At 36.0% G+C, this 17028-nt stretch overlaps 1 protein-coding gene across 1 annotated transcript in view; it reads left to right on the top strand.

Annotated features, from left to right (window-relative positions):
* The window catches only part of LRP1B (LDL receptor related protein 1B), a 2049143-nt gene that overhangs the window by 1475888 nt on the left and 556227 nt on the right, over positions 1 to 17028 (top strand). The window contains exons 36-37 of the mRNA XM_043488135.1: positions 8395 to 8529; positions 9094 to 9223. Of these exons, the coding sequence (XP_043344070.1) occupies positions 8395 to 8529; positions 9094 to 9223 (265 nt within the window). The remainder of the gene's footprint in view (positions 1 to 8394; positions 8530 to 9093; positions 9224 to 17028) is intronic.

Raw genomic sequence — 17028 nt, 5'->3', positions numbered from 1 at the left:
GCAACAAATTTAACTTTTATATTTCTAATAACTGGTGCAGGAAGAGAAACAATCAATTTCAGGGTTCACAATGTCTATATAATTTTTAAAAATTCAAGCAAAAATACGTACTTGTGGTATACAACACAAACATAGCTCAATAAAAAAACAGCTTATTGGGAACGGAAAAAGATCAAAACAAAGTAATTTGACCTGAATCAGGAAGAGAGTGAAGAACAGTAATTTCTAACATATCTGGGGCCAGTGGCCAATCATGATCAACTGAACAAAATTTTTTTTAAATTATTTTTTCAAGTTAAAGTCCTCCTTAAACTGGAGGGAAAAAATGTCACCCCCAAAGCTATAATATAATATTCTGGAGGTTAAATCAAGTTCTTTTCTCCCCCTTCTCTCCTTGAAAATCTCTTTGGCAATGACTCATTAATAACAAGATTGTAATGGAGGTTAGGGTGGGATGTGGTGGGGTGGGAGTAGCATTTTATAATAGAAATTTCCTTCTCAAGATACTTCACCCTGTTAAATAACTTTTTCTTATTATCTGTGCCTTTGACAGGTTAACTAATTCTCAACCTGCACACTACCCTAGACTAAGCAATTTAAAAATCTCTGCGGTGTGGTTTCATCTTTAGTATTCTTTGAAAACTTCCCCAGGCAATTCTAATGGGTGCCTATTTAAGAACCAAAAAAAAATTAAATTATTTAAAGGCAGACCTATTGCTGTGAAAAGGGGCAGTGATTAGAGATGGTTTCTTTCTGAAAAGTGGCTAATCAGAAAGAGGAGGGGATGATAAACTGAGACAAGAGGAGAAGCCAAGGGTAAGACTGTCTGGGGCCCAATATGAAGTTGCCACTAGGAAACAAATCCTGTGGTGGGCATAGCTAGGACACTTTTTGGAATAAAGACATTTAATTTTCAGCTTGAAGTTTTTATGTTGTGATAATAATTTTTTGTATCTCATGCTTCTGTGAATTCTATTGCACTGTCTGCATTGCAAGTTTGTATATATAGTTCTGTGTATAAATGTAGGTGAGAGAGTAAGATATGAAAGTGAAAATGAAAGTGAAGTCGCTCAGTCTTGTATGACTGTTTGCAACCCCATGGACTGTAATCTACCAGGCTCCTCCATCCATGGGATTTTCCAGGCAAGAATACTGGAGAGGACTGCCATTTCCTTCTCCAGGGGGTCTTTCCAACCCAGGGATTGAACCCGGGTCTCCTGCATTGCAGACACTTTACCATCTGAGCCACTAAGACATGGATTAAGGGAAAAAACTGAGTCCTGAATCTGGACTGAAATGACATAGAAGAGAAACAAAATATTACATTGAGACACATGAGGACTGGAAAACGCAGGAGTAATAGTATAAAGTCTCTTCTTACAAAAATAAGAGAAGGTGGTTATTGAAAGAATAAAAGACCAGAGTTTGAGTTAGAGGAAACTGTCATATCTGTCAAAGTTTTAGAATAAAAATCAGTTTGGAGACCGTTGTTTTACTTAAACTAAAGGAATTAATGGATTGTGTGGCCTTAAAGCAGCCTTTGCAAATGTAGAAATAATTTGTTTCTGGGTGTATCTATTAAGGTCACTGCTGATAAGTAGCAAAAAAAAAAATTGTTTGTAATTTAAAAGCTAACAAACACATGGAGAATGCTTATATTTGATTTTTAAATTTGAAATGTGTCTGCAACCAGCTCATATGAAAGTGGTAGCAAATAAAGTCCAAGCAAGAGTTGGTGTTTGGAGCGAGGAACATTGTTCATTTTGATTCCAATAGTCAGTTACAGCACAGGTTCAGTATAAGCATTGATACCAAGAATTGTATTGGCTCCATACAGCCAAATCTTGTTTGTATATAACAACAAAAGCTAAAAAAGTAACAACAAAGTCCTGACAGCTTTCTCTGTAAGATAATAAAGAGTGTAGCTGGTGAAAATTGTTGAATAGCCACAGGTAAAAAATTCTCTAGAACCCAAGCCTGAAGTTTATCAGGAAACCAGAACACATTTGTTGTTGTTGTTGTTATTTATTTATCTCTTTTTTGGCTGTGCTGGGTCTTTGTTGCTCCATGGGCTTTTCTCTAGTTGCAGTAAGCAGGGGCTACTCTCTCGTGGCGGTGTGTGGGGTTCTCTGACTGCAGAACATGAGGTTCTGGGGCATGGGGGCTTCAGTAGTTGCGGTACGTGGGCTCAGTATTTGTGGCTCCCAGATTCTAGAGCACAGAGTCAGTAGTTGTGACCCACAAGTTGAGTTGCTCTGCAGCATGTGGTATCTTCTCAGACCTGTGTCTCCTGTGTTGGCAGGTAGATTCTTTACCACTGAGCTACCAGGGCAGCCCCAGGATATACATTTTATAGAATTTGTAAGTTAACTTTGGGGATTGAGCACAATCCTCCTTACTTTCAGTGTATAGGATAGAGTATAATGGGACCAACAGAATGGAAACAAAAAAAAAATTGGGTAGGTAAACTGAGCTCATCAAAGTTGTAAATTTTAGTATCTAATGTCCTTAAGTAAATTTTTTGTAAATAAAATTTTATTGAAATATAGCCATGCCCATATATTTACACATATTTATTTATTTTCATTGACATATAGTTGATTTATAATATTATGTTAGTTTCAGGTATATAGCATAGTGATTCAATTTTTCCATAAATCATACTCCATTTAAAGTTATTACAAAATAATGGCTATATTTCCCTATGCTGTAAATATATCTTTGTTACTTAATGTATTTTACACATAGTAGTTTCTCTTAATCCCAAACCCCTACTTGCCCTTCCCCACCGACTTCTCCCCAGCTGGTAACCACTAGTTTGTTTTCTATATCCGTGAGTCTGTTTCTGTTTAATTATATACATTTGTTTGTTTTAGATTTCATGTGTCAGTGATTTTAATATTGAGTATTTGTTTTTCTATGTCTGACTTATTCACCTAAACATACTACTCTAGTCACTTGTCTTTTATTCAATAAGGTAAATGCTATGAAACAAGGTAGATAAGCTTGGTGGCTAGTTCCTGGAAATCAGAGAATTTTTAGAATTTCTTGCATGTTCATCTGTCCTAGGAGGTCTTTATGGTTGAGCCAGTGGTATATGGAGCGGGTGGTGGAGCTCAACAGTAGTTATAGAAAGTCTATAGAGTAGATTCTTATTTGGGGGAAAATTATTTCAGATAATTAATGCATATTAAAGCAAGCCCTACTTACTAAAGTCATCCTATGACTCAACAATTCTACCTGTGTTTATGTACCCAACAGAAATGACACTGTATGTCTGTTAAAAGACATGGATGAGAATACAACATGAAGTCTAGTGTGTTCATGACAGGTGACCAATAGTGTTAATTAGTCATTAGAAAATAGACCACTAACTATAATTGTTATTACCTTAAATTACAAATTTTACTTTCCAGTTTTACAGTTATATTATACTTTACTTATTGTTATATGTCATGCTGCTGCTGCTGCTGCTAAGTCGCGTCAGTCATGTCCGACTCTGTGCGACCCCATTGACGGCAGCCCATCAGGCTCCGCCGTCCCTGGGATTCTCCAGGCAAGAGTACTGGAGTGGGTTGCCATTGCCTTCTCCAGTTATATGTCACAGGATAGCTAATTTTAAAGTCACTTCCAGAAGTGAAATCTATGATTTCAGGAGTAAAATCTATGTGTTCACCACTGTACTTCTATGCTTACATGGATGCTTAGCATTTACTAACTATTATGTAAATATTTGTTGAGCGGACATAATTAGAGTTAAAAAATCATATTTTAGAATAAGTATCAGAGTGCAGTTATGATAGTCTTTCATCCTTTTCTATCTTTATACGTATTTCCACTTTATATCTTTCAAGTTTGTCATAAGATTTTGTCATCTTTCTGCCTGATTCTATTACTAATTAAAACATTCTAGACACAACTTATGTTTATTTAGTTATATTCCTGGGTATTAGGATACATATTCTTATATCTTAATGAAATTACTCCACTTAGAGTATAGAGGTATACAATATATATATTAATATAAGGAAAGGAGAGTTGGATGTGAATGAGTGACTAAAATCTTCTGTCCTCTTAGTTCAGATAAGTTCAGTTCAGTTGCTCAGTCATGTCTGACTCTGTGACCCCATGAATCACAGCATGCCAGGCCTCCCTCTCTATCACCAACTCCCGGAGTTTACTCAAACTCATGTCCATCGAGTCGGAGATGCCATCCAGCCATCTCATCCTCTGTCGTCCCCTTCTCCTCCTGCCCCCAATCCCTCCCAGCATCTGGGTCTTTTCCAATGGGTCAGCTCTTTGCATGAGGTGGCCAAAGTATTTGAGTTTCAGCTTGAGCATCAGTCCTTCCAACGAACACCCAGGATTGATCTCCTTTAGGATGGACTAGTTGGATCTTCTTGCAGTCCAAGGGACTCTCAAGAGTCTTCTCTAACACCACAGTTCAAAAGCATTAATTCTTTAGAGCTCAGCTTTCTTTACAGTCCAACTCTCACATCCATACATGACTCCTGGAAAAACCATAGCCTTGACTAGACAGACCTTTGCTGGCAAAGTAATGTCTCTGCTTTTTAATATGCTATCTAGGTTGTTCATAACTTTCCTTCCAAAGAGTAAGTATCTTTTAATTTCGTGGATGCAATTACCATCTGTAGTGATTTTGGAGCCCAGAGAAATAAAGTCAGCCTCTGTTTCTCCTGTTTCCCCATCTATTTCCCATGAAGTGATGGGACCAGATGCCATGATCTTAGTTTTCTGAATGTTGAGCTTTAAGCCAACTTTCACTCTCCTCTTTCATTTTCATCAAGAGGCTTTTTAGTTCCTCTTCACTTTCTGCCATAAAAGTGGTGTCATCTGCATATCTGAGGTTATTGATATTTCTCCTGGCAATCTTGATTCCAGCTTGTGCTTCTTCCAGCCCAGCATTTCTCATGATGTACTCTGCATATAAGTTAAATAAGCAGGGTGACAATATACAGCCTTGACATACTCCTTTTCCTATTTGGAACCAGTCTGCTGTTCCATGTCCAGTTCTAACTGTTGCTTCCTGACCTGTATGTAGGTTTCTCAAGAGGCAGATCAGGTGGTCTGGTATTCTCATCCTCTTGGTCCTCCTTATAACATCACTACATGATCGATTTGCTTACTAATATCCCAAATATACAGCATAAAAGAATATAAGAAAATATCTCAGTTATTCAGTGCTCTAATCCAGCAGATTTGAGCATTTAGAGATGGTCTCAGGGTTACAAATTAATATATTATTCATATATTGAATATTCATGAGGTATCTACTGCACATGTAACTGTTTTGGTAAATACTGAGTCAATTGCAGTCCCTACCTATCACATATCTCACACAATTTCCAAGAAGAAATGCAGAGATGCAGTTTCAAGTCAATATAATAATAAGCATATGCAAAATAATATGGTATATGTGTGAAAGAATGTTTTGTGGTTATACTGAATAAAATTTTGCAGGACTGGCAAAGCTATTAGAGAATAATAGGAAAAAGTAAGGGTCAACTACATATTTAGTGTCTTTTTTATTCTAATACCTGTGAAGATTGTTGTCAATGTCTTCTTTGAACTCATAAAAACACTTTTTTTAGGACTTCCTGGCAGTCTGGTGGTTAAGACTCAGCAGCAGTTCCTATGCAGGGGGCATAGGTTTGATCCCTGGTGAGGGACCTAAGATCCCACATGTGGCGTGGCCAAAAAATTTTTGTAAAAGCCTCTTATCTTTACTACTAATATGCTGTTCATGCTATACTATTATCAACTGTTAGTGATTTTTCAATGTGCATACCCTCTGTTCCTTAATTACTTTATAAAGTTTCTCATGTACAAGCTTTGTCTCCTTTACTTGTGTCTCCTTTCAACCAGTCTTTGTATTACACATCACATTAATTCCTCTGTTCATCAGATATTTACTCTGACCTTAGTATGTACTAGGCACTCTTCTAGGTGCCAGGGACAGTGAACAAATTAAGTCCCAGCCCTCAAAGGGATTATATTTCTGTGAGACAAGACAGATACTAAACAAACAAACCAGTAAGTATCTAATGTGCTTGACAGTAATATATGCTGTGGAGAAAAATAGGTCTGTAAGGGAAATGGAGCATGACAAGGAAATAATTTCTATAGAGTAGTCAGGGCAAGTTTGAGTAAGAAGGGAAATATTTGAGCTAAGACAGAGCCATGCAAGTAGCTAGGGAAAGAACATCCCAAGCAGAAGAAAAAGTGATGGAAAGAAATTTAGACTGAACAGTATTTGGTTTGTTTTAGGGAAAGGAAGTTCTCGTTACTAAAGGGGGGAGCGTGGAAGGATAATAGGTGAGAGAGAGTTGAAGGGTGTGGGTGGATCATGAAGGAAGGTCTTGGGAAGGAACTTAACTTTTACCTTGAATGAGATGGAAAATGATTAGAACACTGAATGAAGAGTAGAGAAATTATTTTACTGAATTTGAATAAGGTGACAGCGGACCCTCAGTGGAGAAAAGGCTCATGAGGAAAGGGAGACCTGAGGCAAAAGTGGAAGCTGGACTTAAGTTAGAGTCTTTTGCAGCACTTCAGGTAGGAGGTAATGATGACTTGGATTACATTCTAATTAGTGTGAAAATGGTGAGATGAGGGATATGATTTTAAAGAATAAAAAGAGCTAAAATATTTGGTAATAGATTGAAGATGAGAGTAGTTGGTGATGAATTAGATATGAAGTGTGAGGAAAAATTATTAAGGACAGCATGAGGTTTTTAACCCCAGAAACAAAGGATGCAGGTGCCCTTCATCATACCACCATGGCGAGGGGAGCTGCCATGTAGAAGACTGCGAGAGAAGCATGTTTCGGGTAGAAACCCAAAATTTGGCTTTCACAGTCAAGATTACCTTTTCTTATATTCCAGTGGAGATACAAAATAAGTAACTGGCTATATGGGTCTAATGTTTGCAGGAGAGAGTGGAGCTCTTCATATAACACTTAAGTATTTATTCAAAAGTAGTGCTTATTTTTGTTGATCAGTTCATTCCTTCAAACATGATAACATATCAATGGATACTTTGACAAAATGGGAAAGATGAAACAAGTCCTTACTTTCCAGATATGTATATGAAAATTTCTGCTCTGGTTCAAGCATGTATCTGACTAAACCACTGTTGCAAACAGGGGCTGTTTGGAAATTTTCCCCAGATAGGTAATAGAATTTAGACCATATTTCATTTGAAGCAGAACCCCCAAACTTACTGATAAGTGGCTTTTTTATGCTAATTGCTTTTTCTTTATTTCCATAGCCTGTCACTATGCCAGATGGAAATTATATTGGTCTTAAAGGATTTGTTCTTCATTAGCCATGTAGGTCACAACACAAAAACTTACTTAGTTGGTAGCAAATTTATTATTTAATGATTTGTCCCCAGTGTCTTTCTGGTGGCTGTATTTAATATCATTGATCTATAATTGCTACCCTTTATGCATATGCATGCACATATATTTCATTTATAGTCTTCAGACACATTTTTCATTCAAATATTCAAAAAGCACTGTTATTTAAAGACTCTATGATAGCACAGAGCCATTCTTCAAGTGTCCTTAAGCCCATTTTTACAATGAGAGTTTGAAAAAGAATGCAAAGGGTTTGTAGTTGACATTTGGGAAACTAGTACCTCAGAAAGAATAATTGGATGATAAGGTACTTTTAAGGCTTTATACATTTTGAATGACCTTATGTTTAAAATACCCTTGACATAATTGAAATGTCCTGTTTCTTTCCATTCTCTCTCTACTTTGAGACTTTGTTTATTATACCCAGTAGTATTCTTATTATAAGACATTAGAACAGATATTATGAGAAACACTGTGGTTCAAAATAATATGGTATGATATCAAAATTGTAAATTCATGAGAGAGAAGTATTTATGAGTTTAAATGAATAGGAAAATGAAAAAAAATAAAAAGGATGTAATAGACTATTTGCACATATATTTTAAAAATGCTTTAAAAAACATATTTGACTAGGTTTTCTCATGTGGTTTTAATCTTTCTTACCATTTTTATTAGTAAATTTTAATGAAGAGCACTTATACTCTGGTATACCCAGGATGATAATGCTCAAAATGTTGATGCAATGTGCTCCTAATGCATATATCCCTGATGCTAGAAAAGATTGAGGGCAGGAGGAGAAGGGGGCAACAGAGGGTTAAATGGTTTGATGGCATCACCACCTCGATGGACATGAGTTTGACCAAACTCTGGGAGATAGTAAAGGACAGGGAAGTCTGGCTTGCTTCAGTCCGTGTTCAAAGAGTTGGATACAACTTGGCGACTGAATAAAAACAAGTACATATATCAATACATTTTATAGTGTATGTATGTTTGTCTGTTTGCTTTATCAATAGAAAATGATACCATCTACTGGACAGATATGGGCTTCAATAAAATTAGCCGAGCTAAAAGAGATCAAACTTGGAAAGAAGATATCATTACCAATGGCTTGGGAAGAGTGGAAGGAATAGCTATTGACTGGATTGCTGGTAAAATCCATGGCTTTCTGTTTTTGTTTTAAGCCTATATTGTTAGGAACTCAATATGCTTCATAAAAATTCTGTTTCTGAGCCATCACAGGTTTTTGTTTGTTTGTTTATTTGTACTTCTAGCCACAGGGATAAATGGTCTCTTTTGCTTTTGGTTTCACTCTTTCTAATATTTTTGAGCCTTTATATACGTGTTTTTATGTAGAAGTAGATTACGTAGTATTAACTTTGCTCAACTCTCCTGAGAGTCCCATGAGGCTGTTAAAAAAGTATTAGAAGTTGTTTTTTGCCTGAAGTCAATAGAAAGTGAAAATAGAACTCTTTTTCAGGTGAGAGAAGTTTCCATTTATTTTTAACACATAAAAGTATCATTATATGGGTTAAACAACAGATGTGTGAGATAAGAAATATTAACATATTAGTTTATTTATAGCTTTCTGCTTAATGCACCTATTAAAAAAGAATATAGGAGGTCATGTGAATGTTCAGAAAGTTAATTTTAGCTGTAATTAATAAATAATTTTTCTCACAATCATATTATAAACATTTCTGTATTTCTTCTAGGTAACATATATTGGACAGATCATGGTTTCAACTTAATTGAAGTTGCAAGACTCAATGGCTCTTTTCGTTATGTAGTTATTTCCCAAGGCCTGGATCAACCAAGATCTATAGCTTTGCACCCAGAAAAAGGGTAAGTTTAACATTTACATATATTTGGGAATTTTAGGTGACTTTTCTAAAGTTTCATTAAAAGAAAAATCTGTACGTTGATATTAATATTTATTTTTAATCATAATGTCTGAAACAAATTTTATTATCTTACCTAAAAGTTTGTTTTCACTTTGTCATGTGCATTTCAGTACATATTTGATGGGCTTACATTTATTATGTGTATTTATTTATTTATGGCTGCACTGAGTCTTCATTGCTACCTGCAGACTTTCTTTAGTTGAGGCAAGTGGGGACTACTCTCTACTTGCAGTCTGGTGGGCTTCTAATTGCAGGGACTCTAGGGTGCCTGGGCTTCAGTAGGTATGGCGCATGGGTTTAGTTGCTCCAAGGTATGTGGAATCTTTCCGGATCAGGGATCGAACCCTTGTCCTCTGCATTGGAAGGTGGTTCTTAACCAATGGACCACCAGGGAAGTCCTTATGCAGTTCTTTAATGTGTGTGTAAATCCAAACGAGTACACCAGTGCTTTTCTAGATTATTCATTTAAACTTCTTCCCTAAAACTGTTTACGTGTTTGGAAGTCAGGTTTTTTTGGTGAATGAAGTAACCATCTGATAGCCAACCTTGTTCTTCAGTATTTCTAAAGCTTCAGTTTCTATTTCTGTATTTATAATTGTATATCTACACGTTCATCCCAAGCTTTTTTTCTTCTTCTTCTTAAGTTACAGATAAGTATGTCTACCTGTCTTATTGAAAGTTCCATTTTTCCATTTGGACAACCAAAATCTACAGTCTAATTAAAATTCTACAATCTGAGTTTCTATTAATAGTTTCAATGAAATAAACTGAGTTTCTGTTGCTAGGGGAAAATCTTGAGATGAATTTCAAAGAGACAATATGACATTTTTGGTATCTCTCTCACATATCCTATGTTCAGTATACCAGAAATCCTATTACCTTTGGCTTCAAAATACATTTATGCTTTACCTACTTCTCCCAGTTTTCATTGTTTCCACCCTAGTCTGAGTATAATCACTCTTGCCAACATTTCAGGATTGTGGATTACCATCTTCTATCCTTGTATTCCTACAGTCTATTCTTCATGTCACAGCCTTATGATCCTTCTCAAATGTAAGTGGCAGTAACTTCTTTGCTTAGAATTCACCAGTGAGTCCTCTTTCACTGTTTAAAAGTTTATAACAAACTTGTTAGAGTGTTTTTGTTGCCTTTTAATTACTAAGTCATGTCTGACCCTGTTATACCTGATGGACTGTAGCCCACCAGGCTCTTCTGACCATGGGATTTCACAGGCAAGAACATGAAAAGGGTTGCCATTTCCTGGGCTACCCAGTTGGCTCATGGGTAAAGAATCCACCTACATTGCAGGAGACACGGGTTTGATCCCTGGGTCTGGAGCATCCCCTGGAGGAGGGCGTGGCAACCCACTCCAGCATTCTTGCCCAGAGAATCCCATGGACAGAGGAGCCTGGTGGACTACAGTCCATAGTGTTGCAAAGAGTAGGACACGACTGAGCAACTGCGCAACACGCATGCACACCGTTTTCTTCTCCAGAGTATCTTCCTGACTCAGGGATTGAACCCAAGTCTCCTGCATTAGCAGGCAGATTCTTTACCATTGAGTCAACAGGGAAGCCCAGAGGGGCACTATTTCCTCCATTTTACAGAAAAGGAAACTGATTCCACAATTAAAGTATATTACTCTGTCATTAACATGACATATGAGAGAGTTATATTTTCTAAATTTCAAAGATTATGCTGCATTATATATGTATGTATGTATGTGTCCTACCTGTTACATATACACATATAAGTATTACAGAAACTAATAACCAAAAATATCAATCATATAAGAAAACAGGCTTAACAGATTTAGCAAAAAGTTATAATGAAAATTTTAAGACTAGAACTATAAGTGAAAGAGAGAACAAACAATAATGAGAAAATGCTGGAAAAGCTAGATGTTTTAGAAAATATTTGAGTTGAGTCTGACTTGCCCTGTACATTCTCTTGCCTAGAGCTGCATGTTCATGGGCACTTGCCAGTACACATTAAGAATGTTGAGGGAAGGTATAATTTTGTTTAGTTCCAAGAATAAAACACATGAGTCAATTTAGTGTGTCCACGTCATATCTGTAAACTTGAATACAAAATTTCCTTTTCCAGTGTAATGGTGGCTCAGATGATAAGGAATCTGCCTGCAATGCAGGAGACTCTGGTTCAATCCCTAGGTCAGGAGGATCCCCTGGAGAAGGGAATGGCAACCCACTCCAGTATTCTTGCCTGGAGAATTCCTCGGACAGAGGATCCTGGTGAGCTACAGTCCATAGCATCGCCAAGAATCAGACATGACTGAATGATTAACACTGACTATTGCAATGACATTTTTAAAATCTCTTTTTCATTTATACTTTATAATAAAGCAGTGAATCAGTATACCCTCAATGGAAAAAAATAAACCAGATCAATTGTTGGACTATATGTAATTATTTTGAAGGTAGGAACAAATATAATTTGAATGTTATGAAATTTTATAGATACACAGGAAATGGGTTTGTTTGAATAATTTCTTCCCATCATATTTATAATAAGTCCAGTGCTTCACTTTATTCTGGAGAACTTCTTGTGCCTGGTCTATTATTGATTAATGCAGTTCAATTTAACAGGCCTCTTGCTGCTAACTTATCAATCTTTAGTTTTCTCTTGCATTTCTTTTGAGGCTGAGTTTTGCCCTCAAGTTGTTATTCCAGACCTTCTTTTGCTAAGTATATTTTGTACAGTCATCTTAGCATATAACTATATCTATTTCTCTTCAGAATGGTCGAAGACATCAGGCAAAATCTCTGCATATACTTCACTATTTTGTCAGTTTAAGTGCTACGCCCAGCCAACAAGGTCATGTCAGGACGTCTCCATCTCCTTCTCAGCCTTTAATTCAGAACATGCTGACAAAACAGGGTGATAGATGATGTGAAAGATACCAGTAGACACTGTAAAGTATGATGATACAAATAAGGTGTAGCTATTGTTCACAATGAGTTTTCTGTTTAAACTTTTAAACAAGTACAAAATTTTGTTAAAAAAGTGAGTAACATAATGTAAAGTAGAACTAATATGGAAGCACCAAAAGACTATATTGCTATAGCTCAAGCTTAAATCTGATACCTAAATTTCATGTTAAAGTGAAAATTTTTATACAACTATTATAAAACCAAATTAAATTTTCAGAAAATAGAGATAGCTTATGACTGGTGTAGGTAGTAAAAGTGAGGGTAGTAGCAGCTGTGGTGATGATTAGCAGACACTTTATTGAAGAGACATGAAGAAGGAATGTTTCTGAGATGGAGTAGAAATATATTATATGAATAAGAAATAAAACAAATAAAAAATTAGTAGTGGCAAAGCAAAGGCCATTGCCATGAGCAAAAGTATATGAAGGGCATGTAGGGAAAAGTAGTTAATGTAGGTGGAAGATAAGTTGGGGCCATAAAATTGGCAACTGGATTCCCCACATTTTGAAAATATTGTGATGACTCCATCCCCAGTTTACCAAGTGAAACACAAACTGGTCCTGGATCCTCTCTAGTAAGCCTTCCCCATGACCCCAGAGAATCCACATAAGCAGAGATCAGAAGTACGTTGAAGTTGTTGCATTTTTTAAGAAATTCTTAGGAACGGTTCTTTATCCTTCCAGGAAGGATATTATGGAGGAAGAGGAAGGATTTTTTTCTCTGCTCTCAGATCAAGAAAGAGAGACCACCAGAGACCAATATATAAGTGGGAAACTAAAATAAATATAAAAGTTGAAAATAGAAAATTTGTGTGACTATTTTACTGCAAGTTCTTAAGCCAGGAGGAGTCAGATCAAAGCTGGAAAGAGGGAAGAAGATTTTAAAATAGATATGAGCTATAAGTTTGGTCTTAGAAATATCTGGTCTTTTATGTATGAGAATTAATCTTCATATCATTTTTTTTTTAACTAGAATTGTCTTGGAAGCCTTGGATTCTTCCTGAGATAGCAAATTCTGGAGAAGAGGTAGTTAGTAGAGCATAAATAGAAGCAACAGTTGGATAAATATAGTCATTCCTACTTATTCCAACAGAGTTCAGGTTCTGCAATAAAAAATGGTAGTGGATGAAATTATCCAAGGAAGACTACAGGAAAAGAAGTCTAATGACACAAATGAAGAATGTTTACAAATAGGGGCTAAAATGATTATGAGGAGCAAAAAGAAAATTAGCAATAAGGCAAAAGAAATGCAGAGAAAGAAGCCATTTCAAGTACTCAGAAAAATCACTGTCATAGAAATCAACAGAAGAGAGTTTTAGGAAGCGCTTCAAATGTACATGCAAGAAGGAGATTGAGAGACATAAAAGCAGAAGACAGGACATGTAATTGGTGAGAGGGATGACATTTTTAATTGTTATGAATTTCAGGAAATTGATAAGAGCAGAAGCCAAATATAAAGAATTAATAAGTGAAAGATAATTAGAAAATAGAGCCAGAATATTTAGACTACAGTGATAGAAACTTGGATAATGAAGGAAAAGAGTAAAAACTGGAGTTTGTTGAGAAGATAGTAGAGTATAAAGAAAGGTTTTTCTTAGTATGGGACCAGGGGGGTATTGCACATATTCATAAGCTGAGGGTTCGAAGAAAATGTTTGTAAAGAGGAGACAGATTCCAAGGAGTTTAGCAGTAACCTTGGCAAGGAAGAAGCAATAGGGTGGAATAGGAAGAATGGAGGATAGCAGATGGACAAGATTTGAATCTTAAATCAGATATCTCTGAAAACAGATCCTGGAATGAAAATTCAAGTCAGGTAGGAGTCAGATAAGAAAGGGGCCAAACAAAGTTTCAACTGTGAGCCTTGGAAAGTTTTGGAAGGTAAACCTCACTTAGCAAGGGAACTTGACTTCAAACTCCCAGCCAGTTATTCACTGGATAGGGCAACCCTGGGGAGATATACATTACCAAGATTTCTTGCTCTCAGCACCACTTGTAAAAGAAGATTCTAGTAGCTGTCCTCTGAAAAATGTTGCCTATATGAGTTACTAAAAGGAAAAGGACACAGTAGCTGGGCCCTGGAGTGCATAGAAATCGCAAACAGGATCAGAGGGTGTCTAAATGCAGCACCAATGGTGTCCACTACAGTTTGGAAGGTCAGTGTGGACATTTCCTACCTTTGATATTTTTGAAGTATCTTGATCTCAAATGCTATATCGTTTTTGGTTATTGGGAAGATTAAGTGAGGTAAATTTAAATAGGAAGATTATATTAGGGAAAGTTCTCTTCTATTTTTGGCAATGGAGTGAATGAAGGGGACAGAGTATGCCAGTTGTTGTTCGGTCACTCAGTTGTGTCTGACTCTTTGCAACCTCATGGACTGCAGCATGCCGGGCTTCCCTGTCCTTCACCATCTCTTAGAGTTTGCTCAAACTCATGTCCGTTGAGTTGGTGATGCCACCCAACCATCTCATTGTCTGTCGTCCCCTTCTTCTCCTGCCTTCAATTTTTCCCAGCATCAGGGTCTTTTCCAATGAGTTGATTCTTCATATCAGGTGGACAAAATATTGGAGCTTCAGCTTCAGCAGTAAGAATATGCCAGGAGAATCTATTCTAGAGGTTAAAATTAGTGAAATTGAGGAAAGTCATAGATGATATGCATAGAATTAGTGGCTATAAGTGAATAGGTAGATTTGCTGAAGTTATTGTGACAAATAGAATATGAGTAAAAAGGATTCCAAGCAACATGTGTCCAGCTGAATGAACTTCTAGAATCTAATAGGGTATTTATATGACCTTGAATAATAGTGCTTGGTAACTTAGCAGTAGAAAAATGATGGGAAAAATAACCCCAAAAGGGAGCAGGTGATAACATAATCAAAGTTGGCAATTATAAAGGAATAACCATGAGTTGCTAATCAGGAGATGAGGTCTAGAAATTAGTGATGAAATGGAAGGAAACCAAGAACAGGAAATTAGAGTAATGTAATGTTGAGGCAAAAGAGAGATGTAGGTCCCTGAAACAGAAAAGATGAGGAAGCATGAGCTGGGATTTTCACAGGATCAACAACATGAGTCATAAGGTCTCTAAGTATGTCATCTTGGAGAGAGAAGATGGCAAAATTGTCAGCTATTAGTAAAGCAGTTAAATGGATTTGGTGTTTAAATGTACTAGAGTGACTATTTGATGGTAAGGGAAAATGAAATATACAAATTCATAATGTGAATATTTTGAAATAGTGCATATAACCTCAGAGAAAGTTTTTTTTTTTTTTTTTTCCCCCTTACTTAAGTCTACTTCACTTTTATTTTAGACCCAATGGCATCCATTTCTTTGGGCATCTCATTACAGTTACTCTTCCATTCTGCCATCTTTAACTTACAATGAATATTTTCCCTTTGCTTTCAACTAGGTTCAGACCCCTCTTATTTGAAAAGAAAAATGCTGCCCTATTTCTCTCTGCATATTTACTTCTCTAGTTCTTAGAAGTAAATGTCTCATCATTGAATTTCTGAAATGAGTTTTCAGCTTTAGTTCTTTCTAGGAATATCTAAATTTATCCATAGCCAAATCCAGATTTTTATTTTCAAGTTTCATACTACTTGCCTTCTTAACATTTCTCCATTGATTATCCACTCAAGAGTTTTGCTCTGTTACCTTCTTTAACTTGGAGTTTTACTGTTCTCTCTGATCTTTTTTGAGCACTGTGTATCTGTTCTGAGCACACTCATTTAAAGTTTTGTATGTTATTTTCTCTCATTCTATATTTATCTTTTACATATATTTTCATGTTTCTAACTTTAATCATTGCATTACATCCAATATTTTATCTTCATTCCTTTTATTTCTTTTTACAATTTCCTTTAGAAATGATTTATTTTTATTTCAGTGATATCCAACTTTCACTAAAACTATTTCATCTACTACATCTATTTTTCATCTACTTTCTGTCCTAACCACTGTGTCTCTTTGTGTTACCATGGTTCTTTTGTCCTGACAAGATTAAAACTTACTTTAGACCTTACTTTAGATAGTTTTCATCAACTATTTCCACCTGTCTGTAAATCTTGCCATTCCTTATCACCAGCTGTCTTAGGTTTTCCACTTCTCTCCATTGTGACTCTGAGCTCAGAGTTGAGTTGGCCAGTGGATCTCAGTAAACACTTTGATTTATTAATTTTCAGTCTCCCCTCCCCACAAGATTCACATTTCATCCCTCAGAAAAAGAAATCTTTGACATGTAAAACTATTTTAAATATTATTTCTCTATCTTCACTTCTTAAAAACTTTTCTTCAGTATTACTGTATATTTTTCAGGGTTCAAAATTGACTTGATATACCTTTTTAGATATTATGTTTACTTTCAGGGAATGTTTATTACTGCTTGGAAATATTAGTCAAAAGTGTCTTCCAATACCTTATCTATATGCTTACTGATGAGTTTAGAGGGGTGGGAAAAGGGCTTATCAGTGACCACTCTGTGTAAAAGTTACTCAAACACCAATTTCCATGTAATATTACATAGACATATAAGTGTCAAAATTCATATCATAGGAATGAAGTACAGCATTTAAATATTCTACCTAAAGTTAAAAAGTGGCAGGTGGCCTTTCCAAAGGAAAATGTGAACCATAACGGAGTAAATCAGCTGAATCCAAAATATAAATGTTCCTTAAAAAGTGGGGCAGGAAGCCTGATTTTGAACAATGGAGACTTGAGGTCTTTTAAAGTGTAGCCAAATGCAAAATAGAAAGTGTATATGAATTTAGTTCGGCTTGAAAAATCAGTTTCTCTCCTC

Source organism: Cervus canadensis, chromosome 15 (genome assembly GCF_019320065.1).
Source record: "Cervus canadensis isolate Bull #8, Minnesota chromosome 15, ASM1932006v1, whole genome shotgun sequence".
NCBI classification, from domain to species: domain Eukaryota; kingdom Metazoa; phylum Chordata; class Mammalia; order Artiodactyla; family Cervidae; genus Cervus; species Cervus canadensis.
Note: the sequence above shows the minus strand (reverse complement) of the source record. Positions and strands in the feature narration are given on the sequence as shown.